This window comes from Trichoderma atroviride, chromosome 3 (genome assembly GCF_020647795.1).
Source record: "Trichoderma atroviride chromosome 3, complete sequence".
Classification (NCBI taxonomy): Eukaryota; Fungi; Ascomycota; class Sordariomycetes; order Hypocreales; family Hypocreaceae; genus Trichoderma; species Trichoderma atroviride.
In genome coordinates this window covers 3,784,317-3,807,434 of record NC_089402.1, presented here as the reverse complement: position 1 = coordinate 3,807,434, position 23,118 = coordinate 3,784,317, and the positions used below count along the sequence as shown (strand labels likewise).

The window sequence follows — 23,118 nt, the reverse complement described above, 5'->3', positions numbered from 1 at the left end:
ATACGGCCTGAGAGACTATGATCAAAGCTACTTGTTACTTGGTCTGTCATTGAACAGTATCACGAAAATCTAGAGCAAGATGGATATCTCCAGGTATCCAATTCTGCACCGGCAGCATCACACATACCTTGAGATGTTTGGTTTCTTTATGGAGCTTTTCTGTCTATAGGCTGTGCCAAAACCCTCAAGCCTCTGATACATGAATTAAAAAGGCCGCTGTGATCTATCTCACCTGGAGAACCCAAGTGCTGGGAGTCAGCTCAGGGGGGGGTTATAATGCATTTCAGCTAGCGGTGTTAGGGGACTCCTATTCACCAATATTATCAGTTGCTCCTGGAAACGGTAGCCGGCTGTTGATACCTATGTTGTGATGACTTGGAGTGCAGGCAGCGGCCTCCACGTGCCCAAAAATATGAACTTGAAATGCAGCCAAAACTTTTTTCCTCCTCTCCCCCCCGTTGCACTTTCCTTCTCACCCTCCACCCTCCTTTCTCCCGCACACAACACAAACTTCGACCACGCATTTGCTCCCCAAGAAACAACAACGAATCTGCATCGCTCGCTGCAGACATCTGGAACCAAGTTACCCTTTTACTAGATACTGTTGTCTGTTGCTTGGAGATTTTCTTTGGAGATTTTCTTTGGCAACTTCTTCTCGCATCACTTGGTAGGTCCATTTCGACTTCATCTCCATTCCATCCTGCACAATTTCGTACGTGCCGTTCCATCAAAACTCCATTCATTCCATCTACAGAGTAGACGAAACTATCATCTCGTACTCTTCACCTGCCTATTGCTCTCTTTGCTGCCGCTATGCCATGCCTCTTTCCTCCCTCCCAAACGCCCACCCTGCTATTTTTTTTATTTCCTCGCGTACCCACAAGATACCAGAGTTTCTCCCTTCTTCTTCGAAGAGATGAAGTAAGGAGAAGAAGGTACGGTACATAAAATTTCACTTAACGCATGCGGTGATGCTCAGTTGATTTCTACACTCGAATCATCTTTTTGCCCTCTCAAGATATTGCAGAAACCTGCTTCTCCTGTTGGAGAGATAGACTGGAAGTGATTTGGCTGCCGTGATTGATGCATATGCAACCTCTACATATCACTCACCGCCAGATTTGCTGCAAAGTACTCACAGGAGTTGGCCTCCTCTCTGCCCATATGCACCCTTGATCGTTGGTAAAGGACTAGTCAACTATGGCAGTCAAATTCAAGGCTCAGGCAGCTAACGAATCGATATGCAGGCATAGAACTGAGCGAGTCCACGGTTGTCTACAGAACTTGATTGTGCATATTGACAGAATTGGATTTTTGATATACCTCAGTCGAAAAAAACACTGTTCGCGATGGATTCAGACGATGAAGATTCCACGAGTAAGTCCAAATAGTATACACTGAGGTGAGATCCAATTATGAACTAATGATTATCTTAGCTCCCATCTCGTATTACGGAATGCATGAGTCAAGAAAACGTCTTGAAGAGACTGGTTTTCATCCGAGTGTCACACCAATGGCGCCCAAGGAGATTGAGAAAGCAGTAATAGCATACTTGAACGGCCAAGTCAAACGAGAACCGCGTAAAGAGTTTTACGAGTCTCAAAGACTGCGTCTTGGCGCAAGAAACTTGAGAAAAAACTTCAACAAGACTCGCGGCAAGGGTGGTGACAAAGGCCGTGACAAAGGTCGTGGCAAAGGTCGCGATAAAGGCCGAATCGTTCTCACTCAGGTAAATAATGAAAGATGTTGCCGTCCTGGGGAACAGATTAACACTGACACATGTAGGGCCCTTGGTTTAACACTCAAAACTTCACAAATGCCATTGTGGGCAAGGACTCAATCACACACTTATCTGGTATCCTAGCTGTACTACAGCATGCTCATGCAGGACCCTTGATCTTAGATGAGATCTTCAAGGATGGCCACAAGTCCGTGATGAGTCTATCCATGACTTCTGGTAGAATTTTTGGGCTGGTAGGCTCCAATATAGTGAGTCAACATCGCGTCCCCTTTCCGACCTGATGAATGATTACCAAATAAGTCTGACATGCCACAAATAGAAACGGTGGGACTTCACTGCAGCAAATTATATTGCCAACCCCCCCTCATCTGTCATGGTCGTCATGGTTCCTCGGTATACCGTAGGAGACATCCGAGAAGCTCAAGAAAAGTACCCTCTCATGATCCGCCCTGAAGATTGGCACGATGAGCGTCGAAGACTGGAACCCGAGGATCATCCCGATATGTACAAGATTCGTTCGATTGAGGTGGAACATGTCTATTTCAGATGGGGAAACGTCTGGCGAGAAACATGCCAGCGAGCAGCTGGACCTTACTGGGCGTCAGAAGACGAGGTGATTGACCCGCGAACCGACGAGGCAGCAATCGAGTGGTGGAAAGGAAACCACCGCGCCATCAATGTAATGGGCTCGCTAAAACCACTCGACAAGATGTGGTCGGCTAATCAGCTTGAGGGGAATGGTTACAAGCCACATATGATGGCTTACACTTTGGCTGTGGAGAATCTCATCAAATTGAGTAAGTACCAAGGATACCGTCTTGGGCTATTTGGAAAACTCATTCTAACATTCGTGGTAGTGCAGGAACTCTTCAATGCTCGAGCGCATATCCGAGTATTGCATTTGCACGATGTGCCATTCCTTGATCGCCGGGTGCTCGCCATCATTCTCCGAGGGCTAAACCTTGTTACCATGGTGGGCATTTATAATTGTCCTCTTATTCATTTCGGCGATGTGATCCCAATCCTAGACCTCATTCATGAGATAAACATTCAACGGCGCGGCCAAAATATGCCTGAGATTCAGGACTTCGATTTCTTCCCTCACTTTAACAAAGGGATGCCATATCAGCATGAGAATGCGGCCACGTATGGCTTGTCCTGGAGCCCTATGCCAATGGACATAGCCCAGCGAGGTTTCTACGCCATTATCCTGAAGGCTGTGATGAAATCAAAGGCAATGGGTATCGGTCAGCTTTTTTCACCCACCCATGCGTTCATGGAGTATTTGACCAAGGTACCAAACACTCCACTGGGTGTTTACGGCTTCCTAGATGCCATCTATCGATATCTAGAGGTGAAGAAAGACGACCCTACTCGCACCAATCTGAAATTACAGGCAATCTATGACCTTGTTAAACCCATCCGGCTGGCCTTGAATGACCACTTGGCGGACGACTGGCCAAAATATTATACGAAAGTCATGGCAACAACGCTTTTGTGCTGCTCCTCGTGTGGATACGAGACTTTTGAAGAGTTTTTCCCTGCCGGTTCGAAGAATCGGTTGCCACGACACCGACGAATTTGCGGAGGATGCCACTTGCAGCGATATCTTGACGAAGAATGCGACCACTGGAAGATGCAGAAGAAACGGCTGATAGACAAGTTGTGCCCCGACTGGAAACGAGAGGCCTTCAATGAGGACGCACCGCTCTTTGAAGATGGAGCTGGACTGATTCGTCTTAAGTCCACGGAAACAGAGCGTCCATTGCCCCAGTTCCCAGCTTTCGTTGTCGGTGGCTGGCTCCGGATCTCTCCCTACTACGAGCCATTGATGCGAGACAATAAGATCCACTTTGACTCGTTGGCTGGCTTGCCCAGCCTTGAAGATGTCGCCATGGACTTGGACACCATGCAGCGGTGGTATTCAGTGGTTATTCTAGCTCTTAGAGAAGATGTCTTTCGACGTGGCATCCACGAGCTTCGGAACCAATACCCCACAGACAACAAGAAAAAGGGTATTCCCGCATATGGCTCTACGCGAATAGATGGTGGAGCGCCAGATCATCAAGATGAGCTCCAGCCGAAGAAAGGCTATGACGGAAAGAAGTGCTTTTATGACCAAAAAGCGGCTTTGAAGGCGGCTCAGTGGATGACCAACCGGCAGTGGTGAACAGCCCCATCTCTTCTTTCAATCACCTTTTCTTCCAATGGCCTTCTTTTTCTTTTTTCTTTTTGGTTGCTTTTCTGCGCGAGAGAGATTTTCTTTGTTCTTCCTTTCTCAGCTCGTCTCTGAGCTCCTCTTTGAAGTCCTCTTTGAGTTTCTATCTTTTTCTTCTCTACTCAAGACAAGGGCTTTGCGCAATTTGCCTATCTAAAATTTGCTAAACTGGCTAATGAGCCACAGGACAAGGGACTTTGGGGCTTTGGGCACTTTCTAATGCCGAGGAGAGGTTTTTATGTATGAGAAATGTGTATGAAAAATTTGTATGAGAATTTCCAAGTATGCTACTAGGTAGCTATAGTTCATAAAGAGACTTTAAAGACAAGAATACGGCATCTTGGAGAGGTGACTTGTAACACTCAACGGCGACACCTATAACTATGTCATTGAAGGTGATTGTAAAGACATGAACCCATACTTCCAGCAGCTCAATACATCCTTTTTTCCCAACATCCTTTTTACTGCTTTCAAATCTCTCTCGCGTCGCAGCTGAGTGCATGGAGATTCGTGGCGGGAGCTTTCATTATGACAAACCACGTGACGAGCCAATCGCAAGTGCGAGCTCGCAAACTTGGACCAAAAAAAATGGCCCGACGTCCAATCCTCCAACAAGCCAAGACTGCCAACCTCGCGACAATGGCATCCCTACTGCGCGCATTCTCAATAACCACAGGGCTATTGCGCTCTGCCCAGGCTGTCAAGCCGCTCATGGCCAGCCCGGCTTCCACCTGGATGGGATGGCTGTCCAAGCCCGCAATTGCAGGATCCCTGCAGCAGACGAGGGGCATGAAGGTTCACAGCTCGGTCAAGAAGAGGTGTGAGCACTGCAAGGTAGGTTGGAAATGGGTTTACAAGCATCGCTCAAGGTGCATGCAATGGGGACTTGTTCGTGGGCTAATGATCAAATTCGCAGGTCGTTCGACGAAAGGCCGGAAAGCGACACAACGGATACCTGTACATCATCTGCAAGGCGAACCCCCGACACAAGCAGCGACAGAGCTAAGCAATTGCAAAAATCTTTGTTCTTTTTTATTTTGACGACGGCGACATATGGGCATCCGGAACAGCTGGGAAACTTTGTACAATATTGGCGCATAAACGGTGACGACGAAACGGGGCGATGGGCAAGAAAACAAAAAGCAAGAAAGGGTCTAGCGAACTGCCGATTGATAGACGACGTTGCGGCGATGGCTCCAGACAGAGACACACGAATCTTTTGAGATTTGATGTTGGAAGAGGCCTTTATATACGTCCTTGAGCAATGACGGTTGGGCTGCCGTCACAAAATGTACATTTTATGTAGTGTTACATACCCCCGATATACCTCTCCATACTTTCCCATTCCGTCTTGCCTATTGATAAAAGGTATCTGATGTGAGACTTGGTTGCGGAGGATTCGAGTTAGCATGGTTAGGTTTTTTTCTCTTCTTTATTTCCTACAGATGATTGGATTGCTGGCGCAGTAAACTTACAATGTCTGTGACGTTGCGATGTCGCTCAAACTCATCGCGGGCATATCTGCGAGACTCGGCTCTCGTCTGAGGATCGGCTATGCGCCCGGTATGTCGCCATATGGTTCGATATAAAGCCAGTGCTTTTGTTCTTTGGAGAAACTGAATTTTTTTGAATTGTCAATTATGAATTGCGACTGTACCTCAATTAATTGATTATAAACTTGTGACGTACATGATCAAGACTTATCGTTGGCTTGAGCCGAGAGGCTGGCCGTTTGGTGGCATAGCCACGGCTGAGATGCAGCAGGCGAAGGCCGGGAATCATTAAGGATTATTCATCGACCAAGGATAAACTATAATACAGTAAAACTAAGAAAAAAAGGGAAAAGAAAAGAAAAGAGTACAGGTTTTTTTCTTCTTAGTGTAATTAATAAAGTTGAAAAAGTTGGCGATAATGTTTTACAAACCACAATAGTGCTGGAGTCGGCCAAACCTCGGGTAGCGGCGCTGATGACTTCTTGATGGCGAATTACACCGACCTTTATGAGCTTTGAAGTAAATCGAAATCTATGTGATTTAACCGCTGCTGGGTGTATATGGTTTCAAGCTGAATTTTATGATGAATTATTCATTATAGGCGAACAACTGGTGACTTTTGAAACTTTAGCGGCAGAGATAAGATAATCGGACCCGGGTCTCTCTGGCTCTGTATTGCAGGCGCATCTTCATTCTCTTTTATCCCAAATAGAGGCAGAGGTTACGCACTATGGCTGAAGAACAGACGACCAAAGTCGCAGCCAAGGCTAAAAAATCTCAAAAAACTAGCCCAATTGCTACGGCCAACGATAGGACCGATGACGAGTTTATTAGAGATTATTTAAAGCCAAGGTATATAGATCCGATGCCCTACGAAGTATATGCTTCCATTCCATATACTCTCATGTCTTTGAGCAGCATGTTCTAATTTGATAACGTCCATTTATAATAGCGAAGGATGGACATCATGGACACATCCCCTCACAAAGCAGAACTATACCCTTGGGCTTCTATCGCCTCATGTTCTCAGCAAAGACGACTTCAAGGCATGCTTCGACATCATTGAGTTTACTAGCGGAGAGGACTATAAGAGCGCTTCGACGGGATGGCATCCCGCTATGAAAAAGAAGGAGATGAAGTCGCCGGACCTGCGATATATCCTAGTCAAAGATGAAAGCGGCACAGTCAAGGGGTTTACTTCGCTGATGCCCACGTTTGAGAACCACGAGCCTGTGCTGTACTGCTATGAGGTGCATTTGTTACCTGAGCTACAGGGGTAAGTCTCCTTGAATTTATGGCAATCTTCGCATATACGTTTCTATAGAAGTATATCGCAATCTGGGAAGTCCCATCAAAGCTAATTACTCTACCTTCCACTCGATGTAGTTCCGGCCTCGGCAAGCACCTCATGAACTTCCTCATCACCATCGCGGAGAACATCCCTTCCACCAAAAAAGTCATGCTTACATGCTTCATCAGCAACACCAACGGCCTTCGATTCTACGAAAAAATCGGCTTCACCAAAGATGGGTTTTCACCTAGAGATCGCGTACTAAGAGGAGGCAAAATTGTGCGCCCTGATTATGTGATTCTGAGTCGTGAGACGGCACATGTTGAGCTTGTAGATGGGGAGATGGAGCTGGAAGATGAGAATTAGAATACTGCAGATAACGTTATAGACAAGACATGGCGAGCGATGGATTCTATATGTTTATGATATCACGCAGGAAAGAGGTCAATGGCCTTATCGCTATCCTAAGAGGCAAGAAAAAAATTTCACAGCATGGCTCGCACATTCAAGTCTCGCAGAATTTTGGCATGCCCTGAGAGGGTAGCCGCTCTTTATTAAATTGACAAATCATTATTCATGTCATGAAAAACGCCATTCCTGCCTCTTAAACCTTGATGGGAGGTCTTTTGTTTACTCGATATCTTTCAAGCTTCTGACCACGTATAGCCTAAACCCAAACTCCCGAAATCAGATACAGCCCTTTCCTTTTCCCTGCCTTCTCCTTTTGTATAAAAACCCCTATCCAGAATTCTTCGTATCGAATCATCGCATTTATGCGTAAAGCTTCTTCTCGTAAGATTCCATGTTCACGTTACCCTCCAACTGAGCGCTGGCTGTGCGAAGTTCAAATCGCAGGGTGCCAGTGGCGGCACACTCATGCAGCTCCTTGAGGCTGCGCATACCGCAGTCCTGCATGGAGTGCTTGAGACCAGCAGCAAGGTAAGGAACAAACTTGGAGATCGATCTAGTGAATGTGTTAGCCTTTACGATGCACCTTTTTATGATGAGCTTTCGCGGTCTTCGACTTACCCTCGGTGAGCCACGGCACCAGCGACACCCTGGGCAACCAAGACACTGTCGCCTTCAGAGAAGTAGCGAGCAGTACCGGCGTTGCTCTTCTGGCTGTCCTTGCCGCCATTACCAGCCTTCTTATCCTGCATAGCATCAATGGAGCCCATACCACGGTAGGCCTTGACCAACTTTCCTTCGCGAGAAACGAAAGAAGTACCAGGAGACTCAGTTGTACCAGCCAACAGGCCACCCATCATGATGGTGGAAGCGCCGAGAGCAAGACCCTTGGCAATGTGGCCAACATTTTGGATGCCGCCATCAGCAATGCAAGGAACGCCAAAGCGGGCAGCGAAGCTGCTGACTGCGTGAACAGCAGCTGCCTGGGGTCGGCCGACGGCCATGACCTCCTGAGTGATGCAGGCAGAGCCACTTCCCATACCAATTCGGAGACCGTCGACGCCAGCAGCGATGAGGCTGGCAGCCTGCTCTCGGGTAACAACGTTTCCACCGATAACATCCAGATCGGGGAACTGAGCCTTGGTCCACTTGATCATCTCAACCTGGTACATGCTGTTGCCTTGAGAGCTATCGAGGATAACAATGTCAAGACCAGCCTCGACCAGCTTCTGCAGACGGAGCTTGTCCTCAGGGCGGGTGCCAATGGCAGCAGCGCAGAGAAGCTGCTTGCTGTGGGGAAGCTTAGAAGCCAGCGGGAAGTGCTGGTTCTTGGTCAAGTCAGAGCGAGAAATCATGGCAACCAGGTTGAAGTCCTTGTCGACGATGGGGAGCTTGCCCTTCTTGGACTGGGACAGGATTTTGTTCGCCTCGGTCAGGGTAACGCCATCGGGAGCAGTGATGAGGTCGTGGACCATGACCTTGGAGACAGGTGCGGTGTGGTCATCTTCGAACTGGATGTCTCGGTTGGTGACAATACCAAGCAGCTTTGAGCCAATCTTTCCGTCCTCTGCATGTCTGAATTAGTAACCAAGTCGCCCATTTGCTTCAGTTGCAAGTATTAGGTAGAAGACATGTGCAGGTCATAGTATAGGTGGTCCTCAGGACAAAAGTCTTTTGGTGGAACGAAAGTTATAATTTAAAAAGGTTTATAATCATGTAATGCGGTGGATGAAGTGATTGGGTGAAGATGTGAAAAATTTTCATACCTGTGACTGGGAAACCACCGAAGCCCCATTTCTCCTTAAGAGCGATGGCCTCGCCAACCGTGGTGTCGCGGGTGATGACAACGGGGTCAAGAATGAAGCCGTTCTCGTAACGCTTGACCTTGCGCACCATGTCGGCCTGAGCCTCGGGAGAGCAGTTGTGGTGGATAACACCCAGACCGCCCTGGAGAGCCATGTGGATGGCCATCTCGTGCTCAGTGACTGTGTCCATGGGCGAGGAGACGAAGGGGGTCTTGAGGGTGATGCGCTTGGTGACGGCAGAGTCCAGGGTCACCTCTGACGCAGGGAAGCCAATGTAGCCAGGCAGGATGAGGAAGTCATTGTAGGTCAGGCCGCCGTGCTTGGCCGTGTCCATGAGCTCCTGTCTGTCGAGGCCATCACGAGTCTTGTACTCTTCCAGCACCTGCAGAGCAGTGGTGTGGTCGAGGATCTTGGCAGAACCGTTGGTGGCGGCCATTTCTTCTGTTGTGTTTTTTTGAAGTGAGAAAAGATGACAGACAAAAGAGCGAGGTTGAAGACGAAGGATCAATCAAATCAGGATAACTTGATCGACTGTTTGGAGTTGATACGGCGCTTCTTCCCGTAGGAAAGAGGAAAGAAAAAAAATTTAAAGCGGACCGCCTGAATTTTTTTCTACTTATGCTTGCCACGCCACAGGGTCCGAGTTTAGGAGGGGCAGCGACTTCAGCGCGGGGCGCTCTAAAATTTCATGACTAGATGCTCTGCTTGATATATAAGCAGCGCCAGAGTTTATACGTCCATTACCCTGCAGTATTGGGTTTGATAGAAGAATTGTTCTATGGGCATTAAATCTCGGGCTGTGATAAAGCCTATTAACGGCAAACTCTACCGTGTGCGAGTATATCTGCTTATCTATAGTACCAAGGCTTATAAGGTTTCTGCAGTTTGGCCGGAAATATTCCCGCGAGTGGGCGAGTTCGTATACAGATGCACTCTTACACGATGCGGTACTCTGCATCTAGATGCTCTTTCTGCAGAAATGAACACGCCACAACAATGCCGCATTTGGACAAAAATCAATATGTATATACTTGATAAGCGCCTAGCTAAAAGCTATTCAACCAAAAACACCCGTAAATGTATACACTTCCAGCAGCGTTAGTAGCTTGCTGTGGCTGCTCTGCTGTAGCCCCTCCAACACCCCGCCGTAGACGAACCCTGTCTGTAGCGCCTAGAACCTGCCAGCAGTACGTCACTTCGGATTGCTGCGCCGGAGTATCTCCGGAACAGTTTGCATGCATGTGCATACGCGGACGGACTAGCGATTCTATTGCCCGCGGGATGGGGAAGCTGTCCGAGGAACTGCAGCCTTGGAGGTCTAATCTGCTCTTTTCTGATCTCACGATCGAGAGCCGTAGATTAGCGCTGTGCCCACGCGAGGCAATGATAGGTCGCATCGCCTGAGTTTTGTAGTTCGTGAGCTTGCGACAGCTGAGCCGCCGACCTTGGCTTGGCCCCTCTTGACCTCAAGCTGCCAGCCGGCGCCTTCGCACGACCGAGACATACGCACCCTCCCGACGACGCGCTGCATGTCGGACAATGTGATGGAATTTGCGATACAATGTCTGATTCTGAAGACGCATCTCCCAATGGGGAGCCAGTGGCGGACTACGAGAACCCAAGTCCTGCCGTAGAAAACGATGATGACGCCGATGTCCCGCAGCTCGAGGAACAAGACATACCAGAAGACCCCAGCTCTGTGGATTTGGAGGAGGAGAAGCATGTCGTAGATGCCACAGTTGTAGAAGCATCTGCTCAGAATGGGGACATTTCCGAAATCACTTCGGCGGACGCCAGCTCCATTGATGCGGTTCCGCGCAGAGCAGGGAGTCCCATTGAGTCTGTCACCTCTGGGGTGGGAGACTCTCCATCGGTCCAGGTATGTGATGCGCTCTGTATGACTGGAGAGATGATCTGACAGGCATAGGGCTCGCGCGTTTCCTCTCCAAGCAGCAGTGTGTTGCCAACAGCTGCGTCCCGTTCAGGGCTAGGCAGCCCGACGCCGTCCTTCCGACCCTTTGATCGACGATTCCAATCCCGCATATCCTCGTTTAACGCCCTCAGCCCTCGTCCCTCGTCTCCTGCATTTGCGGCTAGCCACAGCCGCCACGCCTCTTACAGCTCTAATTTTCCTATAGATCAAGCCGATACAGACACACCATCGCCACCGTGGGAAATCGTAAGGTGGACTAGACTGAAGAAGCTGAATAGCTATGCGTTCTCAGAATCAGCGAAGCGGAATTTTGGGTCGCCCACGTGTCTTGCTGTGTCGGCTTCAATTTTTTTGGGAACCTCCAAAGGCATAATCTTAATGTTTGACTATAGCCAAAACCTAAAACTCATCATCGGCCCCGGGACTAAAGGTATGTTCTGTAAAGACGTGTAAGTGTGCATGGCTGATTTTGATAGCTGTTGAGTCTGGTCCTATTACTGCCCTCGCTGTATCAGCAGATCACACAACCATAGCCGGCGGTCATTCCAACGGAAACATCTTTACTTGGGATACAACACGGCCTTCACGGCCTTTCCTTACAATCCCGCATCTAGACGACTCTCAAGTACAGGATAGGACAGTGGATGGTCATACGCCAGAGGCCTCTGTCATCCATCTAGGATTTCTGGGGACCCGGCACACAGCTCTTGTATCCGCAGATGGCCATGGCATGGCTTTCTCCCATCTTGCCACCAGAGGCACTGGGCCACTAGGCAGAACGGTCAAGACCACGAGGATATTGGGCCGGTATCCCAATGCGCCAATGCCTCCAGGCAAAACAATAAAGCCTAGCACCGTTCTAGCCTTTGCGCCTCTGCCATTGGGAAACATTGAACGTGCGACAGACAAGATGGGACTGACTGCTATGCTTACCCCTTATTTACTTGTCATTGTCTCCACGACCCCAGTGGCGCAGACGCAACACAAGTCGGCACGTCCTAAGGATGTTCCGGCTCACAGCGCGATGACGGGCTGCTTGGCCTGGTTTCCTGCTGTGAACCTTAAAGTTGCAGACTCACACACTGGATCTACCTTCTCGAAAGCAAAACTGGCGTATTGTTGGTCTAATGTGCTAACAGTGCTGGACGTCGAAGAGATTCCTGGAGACGACGCTGATCAGCCACCTTCGTTGAGGTTTAAAGCTCGAAGTAGATGGAAATGTGAGGAGTCCATTGCTGCTGTGCAGTGGCTTAGCCGCTCTGTGTTGACTGTCTTGACGATTTCTCAAAGATTGATTGTTCTGGAGGACAGAACCATGCGCATGACGGAAGCGTTTGATCTATTGGAGAGATACATCTATCACACTGATCTTTTCTCCACACAACTACACACTCTTGTGGAAAATCTAGACGAAAATGATGTATCGATGCATGGGGTTGTAGCCGACGCCTTTTACATGAGCTTCAAAGCATACAAAGGGAGAATGTTCCTCCTAGGTTTCAACGACGTGGCTATAGGCGCATTATCAAATTGGGCAGACCGACTTATTGCCACAATGGAGCACGGTGATTATATAGGGGCTATTCAGCTGGCTACCACCTATTATACTGGCGACGCCAACAAGTTGACCGTCGGCCTCCCCGACGATACTGACCTAAGACATAATATGGTTCGCGACAAGCTCATGGAGATAACCAGCGCCTCTTTGAAATATGCATTTACACAGAGACAAAAGCACAAGGCATCTGTGGATGATGATCATTTGAAGCAACTTGCTGAAACTTGTTTTGTGGCTTGCCAAACTATTGACAATATTGATTTTCTGTTTGAAGAGCTATACGAATGGTATAGCGATGCTGATGTCGAAGGCATATTTCTCGAAACGCTTGAGCCTTATATCCTTGACCAAACGATTACGGTTGTCCCACCTACAGTGGTTAAGGATATGGTAAATTACTATGTTATCAAAGGATGGGAAAGCAGGCTTGAGGAGATGATTTGCCACATGGAGACGGTAACTCTAGATCTGGATCAGCTCACCATTCTCTGCAAGCAACATAATCTATACGATGCGCTTACCTACGTCTGGAATCAAGCTTTGCAAGATTACATTACCCCAATGATCGACCTACTCAATCTACTGGTCCCCCTGATGTCTAACGGAGACTTTATGGCCGGCAGCACGAGCGATGACTATTACGGCGTGAATGCGGTCAAGATATTCCCTTACCTCTCCTATATTCTCACGGGACGAATTTATCCAAGCGGAGAGACAATGGACGAAGAGGTAGCGCATAAGGCCAAGGCGGAGATTTACTGGTTCTATTTTTCTGGGAAAACTATTTCATGGCCCAAAGGCAGCGGCAAAGGGTTTCTCACCAGGACCGACGGAGAAGCAGAGCCTGCATTTCCATATCTGAGGATGATTCTCAAATTTGATGCTCCTAGTTTCCTCAGCGCTTTGAATGAAGCGTTTGAAGACTCGTTTCTGAATGATTCTTCTGAAAAACACTCCAATGGAAATGGATCCAAGATGGACATGCCCGAGGAACAGATCTTTGGCTTGACAATTAATCGACAGTACATTTTGTCAATCTTGCTCGATGTAATGAATTCAACGGATTTTGCCCCCGCCGACACGATATATCTCGACATGTTTATTGCTCGAAATCTCCCCAAATTTCCTCAATATCTGCTGTTCTCTGGCACGACTTTGTCAAACGTACTCACAGGACTATGCAATTACCCTGGTCCCGACCTTGCTGAGGATGCACAGCTGAGTGCTGAATATTTGCTATCAGTTTATCATCCTTCAGATATGCCTGCGTTAATGCCATTGATCAAGCAGGCTGGCTTTTATCGAATTCTGAAACGAGTATACAAAGTCGACAAACAATATGGAAAGCTTGTGCAAACATACTTTGAAGACGCAGAAGACCAAGATTTGGTCTTTGACTGCATTGCGGAATGTTTACGACCTCATAGCGAACTGAGCCAAAGGCAAAGACAGGAAGTGTTGGAAGTTATCGAAAATCACGCAAAGGATTTGCTTGAGCTGAGCCCCGAGCGTTCGGCCTCGACGCTTGCATCGCAGGAGACAGAGCTGCATCAACATATTCTAGCTTCTGCCGCTGACGCCCCTGGATTACAACATGCATATTTAAAAACGCTGCTTGAGCCAGAAGATCCGTTGGCAGATGGGCAACAAGCACTCGATCGGTATCTTGTCGAACAATATGTTCAGCTCATGTGTAAGTTTGATCCACATCATGTTTCAGACTACATCAGTCTCGTTCAGTCAGTCGACCTTCAATTAAACAACCTGTTACCCGTTATGGAAGAAACTGGTGTGGTAGATGCTGCTGTAGTCCTCATGGCCAATGCGGGACAAGTTATCGAGGCTATGGAGCGATTAGTACGGCACTTGGGAACCCTCGAATCCGCTATGGAAGGTCTTTTGCGATCGCATAACACGAAAGATGGGGAGGATGATAGCTCTCTTTCTCTGCAGCCATCGGCCGAAGCCCTTTTGGAGAGCCTGCAAAAGTATGTCCATGTTGGAATCTGGCTGTGTCAGGAACAGACAAAGGCACCGCGGAGGACCAGCGTGGTATCGAAGAATAAGACTGCCCAGGAGAACTTGTCCGCAGATGAAGCTCTCTGGCTGAATCTCATCATTGCCTGTGTACAGGTGACTCAGAATTTGGCCCCGTCTATACAGGCTGTTGCCAATGAAGATGTGCTTGACGAAGAGATGCTTTTGGCAAAGCTGCGATCGCTTGTACAGCATACATTCACTTCGTTGCTTGTTTCTACTTCAAGTCAGGCTTCGGATCAAGCAAACGGCCAGCTGGGTGCTGTTACTTTCTCAAACCCTGCATCGAACCTCTCCTTCTTGCGAGTCTTGAGATCGTTCCTCACCCAGGTCGCAGCATCGTCTCCCAGCTTGGCAGACCTTCGTAGCGTTCTTGCGTCTATATTTTCCGCGTATGCTTACGAAGAGTCTATTCTCCGCCTGTCGAATCGTCTTATAGAACGAAACTTGTTCACAAACGTCAACACATCTGTTGAGCTCCGACAGCGTGGATGGAGGCCACGGGGCTCTACCTGCGAAGCTTGTGGCAAGAGAGTCTGGGGTCCGGGCCTTGCTGGCAATTCTGTTTTTGAAGCCTGGGAAGACAAGCAAGCACTTGAAGATGCAGCCAGAAAGCAGCGACAGACACAAGTTGCGGAGCGAGCCAAAGGCCATGCAAGGATCACGGATCGTAGGAGCAAGGGGAAGAGCTTGGACATGCGGCCCTCAAGCATGCTGCTCGAGCAATACGCCGGAAACTCCAATAAGGATCAGCTGCTAGGACCGCTAGTTGTGTTGGCCTGTCGACACATCTATCACCAGACATGCCTAGATGCGTTACAAGAGAAGCAAGAGAATGGCATCTTGCCGAGGGATCTTGATTACAAGTGTCCGATTGATGGAAGAAGTCATATATGATGGGAAAAAGTTATATAGATGTCGTCTATTGTTTGTGTATGTATATGCTAAGCGAGCAAAGCAATGGCGAGTTGTGTCATGGATGACGGCGAATTGAAATGGGTGGCCATTGCCATTCTGCTTCTTTTTGGGATAGGAATAGATAAGAGATATGAAGTTTATGAATTATTTTACCAAACTCTGGAAGCACTTTTATTAATTTTACGGTGGCATTGTTTTGTTTTTCGAGGGATAAGAGTGAGCACATTGACCTCTATTGATGCTTGGAGCCGCTATAAGTTAGTGGCGTGGGGTGCTTCTACAACAACGCGCGCGAGGCTATACTCGGTCACTTCTTATACTTGCCAACTACAACAATCCAAGCAAATCACCTCGACGGCCCTCGCCTGGCCGCATACAATCCCGCCATGTCTGGCTCAGACGTGGACGGATCCGATGGCGAATACATGTCCGACAACCAGTCCTCGGGCTCCGACGACCAAGACTCGCCTCCGCCGCCTCTGTCGCAGAACTACTTTGCGCCTCCATTCTACGGCCGGCCGCCCACGCCTCTGCCCCCATCGCCATCTCTCACGTCGCTCCTCCGTCCTTCGCGCCCGACGACTCCAGATGCCTCGGACGACGACATCGCTCCCGTGCCGCGCACCGCGCCGAAAGTGCCGACGTACGAGTACTACGGCTTCGTGCTGTACCTGTTCAGCAGCCTCATCTTCCTCATGTACCTGCTCTGGAGCTACCTGCCGTCGCCGTTCCTGCACGCGCTGGGCATCTACTACTACCCGGACCGCTGGTGGGCGCTGGCCGTGCCGGCGTTCCTGGTGATGACGGTGGTGTACATTTACGTGGCGCTGGCGGCGTACAACCTGGAGATTCTGACGGTGCCGATGACGAGCGTGGAGACGATTGTGGACGGGGCGGGCGCGTTGGCGATGATTGATTCCAAGGGCAGGCTAAAGGGCAGCGGCAAGCGGGAGAAGAAGTGCGAGAGCAATGGAAAGCTGAGGTGGAGGGAGGTTTGGAACGAGGGGACGGATGCGGTGCTGGATGTGCCGCTGGCGGGGGTCTGTGAGGTGTTGTATGGGGAGGGGAGGGATGTGTCTGATGGTGAAGAGGAGATGCTATGAGATTTTGTGTTTATGGGAATTGAGATTGATTTGTCAAATCATCTATCACGGCGTTTTTGATTGATAGAATAGCGGCTGGAGGATTGAAATTGACACTTGGATGTCAACTTGGTACGGCTGTATACCCATGATTAATTCGGCTAGTATAAGCAACAAATGATATTGCTGCAATATGGCATTTACAAATTATCCATCATCCATCTCATTGACTAGAATTGAACTCTTCACCCGGATATCGTAGCACGTAATGGCTTCTTCGTAGATGCTAGCCTGCAATCTTGAAGCTCCCGTGGTTTAGCGCGCCAAGGGTCCGTCTATAGCGGCATTCCCCACCACAGCCTTGCAGGAAAAAAAGTTGCACGGCTGAGCTACAAAATTTCTAGTGCTATACACAAAGTGCAAGTCCGTGTCAACCAAACACATTTTTGCCTCGTTCCTAGGTAAAATCAAGGCGCAGACTGTCGAAATTTCGCTGCGCCCATCCTTTACGCCAACATGGATATCCTCAAAGTACTGTCGCGCGGTATCAAGAAGAGCGCAAAGTCATCGCTCTCAGGCGGCAGCGCAGTGGGCAAATTGCCCTCCTCGGGAACAAAGACCAACCCGCAGCTCTACCACGACGAAGTTCGCGGCCAGAAACGAAAGCGCGATGTCGAAGAGCCCGAAAGCAAGATCCCAGAAGTGCTCCCCGAAGTCGACTTCTTTGCGCCCAAGGACGTTGCGGAATCGAAACCTGCCAAGAAGGCCGAGGCGAAGAAGGGCTCCAAGCGGGCGGCCAGTCCTGATGCTGAAGCGGGAGCGAAGCTTTTGAGCGCTGACGAGTGTCGCCAGCTGCTGAGGTCGCATCGATTGAAGGTGACGCTGCTGGGAAAACGGGACGAGCAGCATAAAGTCAAGAAGTCGAAGAAGAAGAAGGCCGTCGTCGAGGTGAAGAAGGACAAGAAGCCGCCGCAGCTGAATCCGCAGCCATTGGTGTCGTTTGGCCAATTGCGAAGCACATACAACTTGTCACGCAGGGTAGCTGAGAATCTCTCATACCAGGGCTACCGTGTGCCGACAGAGGTTCAGATGGGAAGCATGCCGCTGCTGATTCGGCCTGATCTGGCGCTGAAAGGCGAGGAAGGGCTGGAGAATGGCATTGACTTGCTGGCTGTGGCGCCGACGGGAAGTGGAAAGACGATTAGCTTCCTTGTTCCTGCGATTAATAATATTATGAGGAGGAGAGCGCAGGAGAAGCTGCATGGAATTCATGAGCTTGAAGCGATTGTGATTGTGCCGACTCGAGAGCTTGCGTATCAGATTGTCAATGTTGGGAATCAGCTGGTCAAGGGAACTGGACTCAAAATTCTCGGAATGAGAAAGGGCATGATTCTTGCTGCTGAAAGTCAAGACATTGGTGAGGATGACTCGGACGACGACGAAGAAAAGCCAGAGGAGTCTGAAAATGAAGAAGAAGAAGATGACGAGGAGGAAGAGGAGGAGGATGATGATGAGAAAAAGAGAAAGAGCAGGAAGCCCAAAGTCATGTCAAAAGTGGATATTTTGATCACAACGCCTCTTCTGCTGCTCAACTTCCTGACTTCTGGATCGGCGAGCACACAAAAGGTTCTACCAACGGTTCGCGATCTGATATTGGACGAGGCAGATGTCCTCCTTGACCCCTTGTTCCGCGAACAGACTCTTGGTATCTGGAATGCCTGCAGCAGCTCAGACCTTCGGCTCTCATTCTGGTCCGCGACTATGGGATCCAACATCGAGACGCTGGTTACTGAAAAGCTGGCTTCGCGGGCAGAGTCTCTGGGCATTACTCAAAGACCATTGGTTCGATTGGTTGTCGGTCTGAAGGACACTGCTGTGCCGAATATTATGCATAGGTTGATTTACACTGCCAGCGAGCAGGGAAAGCTTCTCGGTCTGCGACAGCTCTTACGACCTACTTCAAGCATCGACTCAGGGCCGCCGCTGCGACCGCCTTTCCTTGTGTTTACGCAGACTATTGAACGAGCCACGGCTTTGCAAGAGGAACTCAAGTACGACATTCCCCTCGAGGCGGGTGGTTCATCTAGAATAGCTGCTCTGCACAGTGGCCTCCCCGATGCAGCCCGGGCGGCCATTATGCGAAAATTCCGGGCTGGAGAGATTTGGGTTCTCATCACCACCGATGTTTTAGCTCGAGGTGTTGACTTTGCTGGTGTCAATGGAGTCCTGAACTACGATGTTCCCGGCTCGAGTGCCGCCTATGTGCACCGAGCCGGAAGAACAGGACGAGCCGGCCGCGAGGGCGGCATCGCCGTTACTTTCTACACCAAGGATGACATTCCCTTTGTAAAGACTGTGGCAAACGTCATTGCCGAAAGCGAGAAGCAAGCCGGCAAGACAGCCGAGGAATCTTCAGTGCAAAAGTGGCTGCTCGATGCTCTGCCAAACGTCGGCAAGGAAGACAGGAAGAAGCTCAAAGAAAGGGGTGTGGAGTCGAGAAGAAGCGGGAACACCGCCCAGATTACATCCAGGAGCGGATATGAGCGGCGCAAGGAGCACAACAGGCAGGGTGCTATTGAAGGAAGCAAGAAGAGGAAGATGGAGGCTGGTGAGGATAATGGCAAGGGCAATAGGGATGGCGAATGGGGCGGCATTGATGATTAGCTTTCGCAATATCCGATATATACAAGCTAGACGTGTCGTTTTTATGACGGTTTTCAGTTTCTTTGGAGCTATTCTATATGACCCTTATACTATTGTACATGTGTCTTAACGAAGAAGACGTATTTGTATTTATACACATATCTATACAGCCCATAAATATCGCCTAGTCTATTCATGAGGAAATCGTAGCATCTTATTTCTCATTAGCTTTCTCGTCAGCTGACAACCCAACCACATTTCTCAACGTGCCAAAGCTCAAACAATCGCTGATGCGGTTGGCGCCCGAAAAGAGCATCACTAGGCGCTCGACACCGCATCCCCAGCCGCCAGTAGGCGGAAGACCATAGTCAAGCGCCTTCACGTAGCTCTGGTCGAGAGGGGAAGCTTCCCACTCATCTTCTTCTATCGGCTCAACTGGCTCCGTGGGAGTCTCAGCATCAGTATCCAAGGCAGGCTGCTCTGCGAATCCTACAGTGCCGTCAGGCTTGTTCACGAGACTGCGGTGGACGGCCAGTTTCCTCTGTTGCTCTTCCGGATTGTTCTCCTCCTCATACATGTTGGCGAGTTCTCGGCCGCCAATGAAGAGTTCCGCACGAGCGGAAACTAGTTGATAAGTCTTGGGGCAGAGGAAGCTCTTTGCCAGCGGAGACATGCAGGCGGGGTGATTCGTGATGAAAATCGGCTCCGTGAAGGACAGGGGCTCTATATAAGTCGCGGCGAGTCGATCAAGGAGCTTTGGTAAAGATGTGGGCACCTCCCCGGGAATCTCAATGCCCGAGAGCTTCAGTACGGCGAGGAGCTCGGGGAGAGCGCCCTCTTCCGCAGAAAGCTTTGGGAAGCGAACTCCAATAGCTTCCTCCAAGGCGGGTATAAATTCCACCTGTTTGAACGGCCTGGTGAACTTGCTGAGGTCGATAGGCGGCAGGGTGGTAAGCTGCGTGGATATCAACTCTTGAGAGTGCTTTGCAAGAGTATAGATCAGCTCTTCCGTCTCCTTGATGAGATCAGGAAGATTGGTATAGGCACTGTAGAATTCACACATTGTGAATTCCGGATTGTGAGTGGCATCAACACCTTCGTTTCGGAAAGCTGGACCCATCTCAAAGACTTTGTCTACGCCACCGACAACCAGACGCTTCAGCCATAACTCGGGCGCTATCCTAAGTGCAAGATCTTTGCCTCGGAACTCTGTGGCTCGTGTTACAAACGGCCGCGCAACCGCACCCCCAGCGTTCTCAGCAAGAATTGGCGTCTGGAATTCGAGGAATCGCTTAGAGTGGAAGTGATCTCGGATCTGCTTCATAATTTCGGACCGTAACCTCAGGATGTCGACGACGTCTCGATTCACTAGCATATCGACATGGCGCTCTTGCATTTTGGTCTTGGGGTCTGTGAGCTTCTCTGGAACTTGCTCCATGGATGGGGAGAGAAGCTCAGGCAGCTCGCGAGCCTCTAGGGAAAGCTGCCCTGTATTTGTACGAGTGGCAATACCAGTAACCGCTACCAATCCGTTAGCCCTTGCAGAGGGATCAGAGAAGCGTAATGGGCCTACATATATGGTCTCCAACTTGGATCAAATTCTTAAGGAGGCGAAATTTGTGAACACGAGATTGCTCCTCTGAAGCAACTTTGCTTTTGTTGATCATAATTTGAACTTTTTGAAATTCATTGGTTATGTCGAGGAAGATGAGAGAATTGCCCACAACGCGCTTTGATCGAATTCGCCCAGATAAAGTGACGAGCTCGCCCGAAAGCCCATCTTGGGATGCTTGCAGAAACTCAGGGACGCTCTTCCTAATAGATGACGATTCTAGTCGAGGATAAGCCTCTGGGTATAGCGGATCATTGCTCCTTTGATCTTCTTGTAATTCTTTCCTTCGATGTCTCTTGAACGGCGAGACGCCATCTTCATCCTGCTCTTGCTGCTCCTCTTTTGCAAACCTCGAAGATTCATTGATGTGAATTCCAGGCTTGGCAGAGAAAGCTCGGACTGCCTGTCTGTTTGCAGACTCAAAGCGCAACGAGGGTGGCGCCCAACCCCATGGTGCAGTTGAAAGATTGGCTCTTAGACTAAAGGACCTTGAGCTACCATTCAACGCAGCAGACTGGCGCGCCAGTCTTATGCAGCTGGCGGATCTCATCTCTTCTAAGCGACGGCTGTCAGCTATTGCCACAATAGAGCAGGCGGATTGTGTGAAAATATTGCAGCAGGTTATAGTGATCAGGAAAAGGCAGGTTATTTATCTCTAACAGCAGAGCTGTTTCAATCGCAGCGGTTCTGAAGCGAGATTGCGAATTCATCATGATGACAATTGAAGAAGAAAATGAAGTAGAATAACTTACAAACATAGCGAAGGCACTGGAACATATGCCTCATGTGCAAGAAACGCAGATGCGCATCCAGCAATCCAGACTCCAGTGCTTTGCAGGATGGAAATTTTGTGCCTCAATCGGACAGTGTGGGCTGTTTTTTATTTATTTTTTTCAGTGCACTGGCGCTCCCCCGTAATTGGAGACACCCCGCCAATTGCATGCAGCTCACTGGCTAGCCTTCCTGCTAAGCTCAACACCAAGGCCAGGCTGAAATTTGTTCCGACGCGCCATTCCTCAGTACCTCCAGCCATTGCTTCCAGCTTATACGCGTGTCGTTTCGCATCTCACCAGACCGGCATTGGAGCTTTTGCGCAATCTCTACGAATTGGGCCGCCAACAGTCGCTGCATTACCACGAGCATCGCAATCATGGCCCAGCAGCCCTTGCCCACGTCGGCTCAGCCAACCGACATCTACGGCGGAGGTTCGTTTGTCACTGCTTGTGCAGGGCGAATCGATGCGCTGCACGGGAATTGGAAGTGATGAAGTAAGCTAATATAGTATATAGATGAGGTCTCTGCCCTCGTTCTTGACCCCGGCTACTGCAATACGCGAGCAGGCTTCGCTGGCGAAGATGTCCCCAAGTCAATTCTGCCGTCATTCTACGGCCATGTCACCAGCGACCCTCCCCGAGATCTATTTGGCGATGAGTGCATCATCCCACGAAGCGACTTTGAGGTCCGCAACTACATGAACAAGGACAGCGTCGTAGAGGACTGGGATGTGGCGGCCAAGATGTGGGAATTCATGCTGGTTAAGCGCCTACAGCCCGAGCGACAGACGCCGCCATCGAAGAACAAGCTGAACGACGACGTGAAGGAGCAAGACGGCGAGGGAGATGTCGCGATGGAAGAAGTAGAGACGATGGAGAAGGCCCTAGAAGAGTTCCCTTTGCTGATGACAGAAGCTCCGTGGAACTCGCCCAAGGCGCGTGAAAAGGCCATCGAGCTCAGCATGGAGAGCTGGGGAACTCCAGCCTTCTGGCTAAGCCGGACTCCCGTTCTGTCGTCATTCGCCGCTGGAAAGGCCACTGCCCTTGTCATCGACGTTGGTGGCGCCAACACCTCCGTGACAGCTATCCATGATGGCATGGTTTTGAAGCGATCTATCCAGCGATCACCCGCGGGCGGTCTATGGCTGTCTTCGCAGATTCGCAACATGTGGGAGACTTCCGAGCCAAAAGTTGACTTGGTTCCGACGTTTATGGTTGAGAACAAGTCTCCCGTGGATGCTCTTGCTCCTGCCCAAGCGCGACTACGCGAGTTCCCTTACAAGATCCACGACTCTTTCCGAGCATTTGAAGAAGAGCGGCTGTTGACCGAGTTCAAGGAGTCTGTTGTTGAGGTCTGGCGTGGACCTGGAAGATACGGCGCCGCCGGAAACGAAGAGTACATCAAATCTCAGCCGGGTCGTGTGTTTGAGATGCCTGATGGCTACAACCAGATGTGGCGCGAGCAGCGATTCAAGGTCGCTGAGGGCATGTGGGACGAAAACGCTGGATACCCCGTCCCTGAGTCGGAGCGCCTCACCAAGGCCCAGACCATCCCTGAGCTTATTCGTTCCGCACTCAATGCCATTGACGTTGACCTGCGGGGCAA

The 23,118-nt window shown here is 49.7% G+C and overlaps 9 protein-coding genes across 9 annotated transcripts; 6 read left to right on the top strand and 3 right to left on the bottom strand.

Moving 5' to 3' along the window:
* Nucleotides 1-1,349: 1,349 nt before the first annotated feature.
* On the top strand, nucleotides 1,350-3,911 carry TrAtP1_006529 (uncharacterized protein; the record flags this gene model as incomplete). The annotated part of the gene is made up of 5 exons (XM_014083109.2): nucleotides 1,350-1,377; nucleotides 1,437-1,729; nucleotides 1,786-1,989; nucleotides 2,061-2,538; nucleotides 2,599-3,911. 5 exons carry the CDS (start codon nucleotides 1,350-1,352, stop codon nucleotides 3,909-3,911), a joined length of 2,316 nt encoding a protein of 771 aa, XP_013938584.1.
* Nucleotides 3,912-4,547: 636 nt separating this feature from the next.
* Nucleotides 4,548-4,965, top strand: TrAtP1_006528 (uncharacterized protein; the record flags this gene model as incomplete). Its single annotated transcript, XM_014083108.2, has 2 exons — nucleotides 4,548-4,793; nucleotides 4,876-4,965. The coding sequence occupies 2 exons, from the start codon at nucleotides 4,548-4,550 to the stop codon at nucleotides 4,963-4,965; spliced, it is 336 nt and encodes a 111-aa protein (XP_013938583.2).
* Nucleotides 4,966-5,267: 302 nt separating this feature from the next.
* On the bottom strand, nucleotides 5,268-5,741 carry TrAtP1_006527 (uncharacterized protein; the record flags this gene model as incomplete). The annotated part of the gene is made up of 3 exons (XM_014083107.1): nucleotides 5,268-5,342; nucleotides 5,435-5,575; nucleotides 5,649-5,741. 3 exons carry the CDS (start codon nucleotides 5,739-5,741, stop codon nucleotides 5,268-5,270), a joined length of 309 nt encoding a protein of 102 aa, XP_013938582.1.
* Nucleotides 5,742-5,948: 207 nt separating this feature from the next.
* On the top strand, nucleotides 5,949-7,253 carry TrAtP1_006526 (uncharacterized protein). Its single transcript, XM_014083106.2, has 3 exons — nucleotides 5,949-6,304; nucleotides 6,405-6,728; nucleotides 6,839-7,253. Exons 1-3 carry the CDS (start codon nucleotides 6,183-6,185, stop codon nucleotides 7,107-7,109), a joined length of 717 nt encoding a protein of 238 aa, XP_013938581.1. The 5' UTR covers nucleotides 5,949-6,182; the 3' UTR covers nucleotides 7,110-7,253.
* Nucleotides 7,254-9,516, bottom strand: TrAtP1_006525 (uncharacterized protein). Its single transcript, XM_014083105.2, has 3 exons — nucleotides 8,918-9,516; nucleotides 7,773-8,718; nucleotides 7,254-7,707 (listed from the first exon to the last, which is right to left on the bottom strand). The coding sequence occupies exons 1-3, from the start codon at nucleotides 9,390-9,392 to the stop codon at nucleotides 7,515-7,517; spliced, it is 1,614 nt and encodes a 537-aa protein (XP_013938580.1). The 5' UTR covers nucleotides 9,393-9,516; the 3' UTR covers nucleotides 7,254-7,514.
* Nucleotides 9,517-9,945: 429 nt separating this feature from the next.
* Nucleotides 9,946-15,556, top strand: TrAtP1_006524 (uncharacterized protein). The gene is made up of 3 exons (XM_014083192.2): nucleotides 9,946-10,835; nucleotides 10,884-11,319; nucleotides 11,366-15,556. Exons 1-3 carry the CDS (start codon nucleotides 10,518-10,520, stop codon nucleotides 15,379-15,381), a joined length of 4,770 nt encoding a protein of 1,589 aa, XP_013938667.1. The 5' UTR covers nucleotides 9,946-10,517; the 3' UTR covers nucleotides 15,382-15,556.
* Nucleotides 15,557-15,788: 232 nt separating this feature from the next.
* Nucleotides 15,789-16,505, top strand: TrAtP1_006523 (uncharacterized protein; the record flags this gene model as incomplete). Its single annotated transcript, XM_066113161.1, has 1 exon — nucleotides 15,789-16,505. The coding sequence occupies one exon, from the start codon at nucleotides 15,789-15,791 to the stop codon at nucleotides 16,503-16,505; it is 717 nt and encodes a 238-aa protein (XP_065969247.1).
* Nucleotides 16,506-16,800: 295 nt separating this feature from the next.
* Nucleotides 16,801-21,572, bottom strand: TrAtP1_006521 (uncharacterized protein). The gene is made up of 3 exons (XM_014083103.2): nucleotides 21,492-21,572; nucleotides 20,701-21,294; nucleotides 16,801-20,648 (listed from the first exon to the last, which is right to left on the bottom strand). The coding sequence occupies exons 2-3, from the start codon at nucleotides 21,287-21,289 to the stop codon at nucleotides 19,342-19,344; spliced, it is 1,896 nt and encodes a 631-aa protein (XP_013938578.1). The 5' UTR covers nucleotides 21,290-21,294; nucleotides 21,492-21,572; the 3' UTR covers nucleotides 16,801-19,341.
* On the top strand, nucleotides 17,001-19,148 carry TrAtP1_006522 (uncharacterized protein; the record flags this gene model as incomplete). The annotated part of the gene is made up of 1 exon (XM_014083104.2): nucleotides 17,001-19,148. One exon carries the CDS (start codon nucleotides 17,001-17,003, stop codon nucleotides 19,146-19,148), a length of 2,148 nt encoding a protein of 715 aa, XP_013938579.2.
* Nucleotides 21,573-23,118: the final 1,546 nt, after the last annotated feature.

What these genes read in the sequence shown, in the direction of transcription:
- TrAtP1_006526 (XM_014083106.2), top strand. Translation starts at nt 6,183, where the DNA reads ATGGCTGAAGAACAGACGACCAAAGTCGCAGCCAAGGCTAAAAAATCT. An exon ending in AGAGATTATTTAAAGCCAAG is followed by an intron (nt 6,305 to 6,404) that starts GTATATAGATCC and finishes CATTTATAATAG; the next exon opens with CGAAGGATGGACATCATGGA. An exon ending in TTGTTACCTGAGCTACAGGG is followed by an intron (nt 6,729 to 6,838) that starts GTAAGTCTCCTT and finishes CACTCGATGTAG; the next exon opens with TTCCGGCCTCGGCAAGCACC.
- TrAtP1_006525 (XM_014083105.2), bottom strand. Translation starts at nt 9,392, where the DNA reads ATGGCCGCCACCAACGGTTCTGCCAAGATCCTCGACCACACCACTGCT. An exon ending in CGGTGGTTTCCCAGTCACAG is followed by an intron (nt 8,719 to 8,917) that starts GTATGAAAATTT and finishes TCAGACATGCAG; the next exon opens with AGGACGGAAAGATTGGCTCA. An exon ending in GGTGCCGTGGCTCACCGAGG is followed by an intron (nt 7,708 to 7,772) that starts GTAAGTCGAAGA and finishes CACATTCACTAG; the next exon opens with ATCGATCTCCAAGTTTGTTC.
- TrAtP1_006524 (XM_014083192.2), top strand. Translation starts at nt 10,518, where the DNA reads ATGTCTGATTCTGAAGACGCATCTCCCAATGGGGAGCCAGTGGCGGAC. An exon ending in GAGACTCTCCATCGGTCCAG is followed by an intron (nt 10,836 to 10,883) that starts GTATGTGATGCG and finishes TGACAGGCATAG; the next exon opens with GGCTCGCGCGTTTCCTCTCC. An exon ending in CATCGGCCCCGGGACTAAAG is followed by an intron (nt 11,320 to 11,365) that starts GTATGTTCTGTA and finishes TGATTTTGATAG; the next exon opens with CTGTTGAGTCTGGTCCTATT.
- TrAtP1_006521 (XM_014083103.2), bottom strand. Translation starts at nt 21,289, where the DNA reads ATGAGATCCGCCAGCTGCATAAGACTGGCGCGCCAGTCTGCTGCGTTG. An exon ending in CCAAGTTGGAGACCATATAT is followed by an intron (nt 20,649 to 20,700) that starts GTAGGCCCATTA and finishes ACGGATTGGTAG; the next exon opens with CGGTTACTGGTATTGCCACT.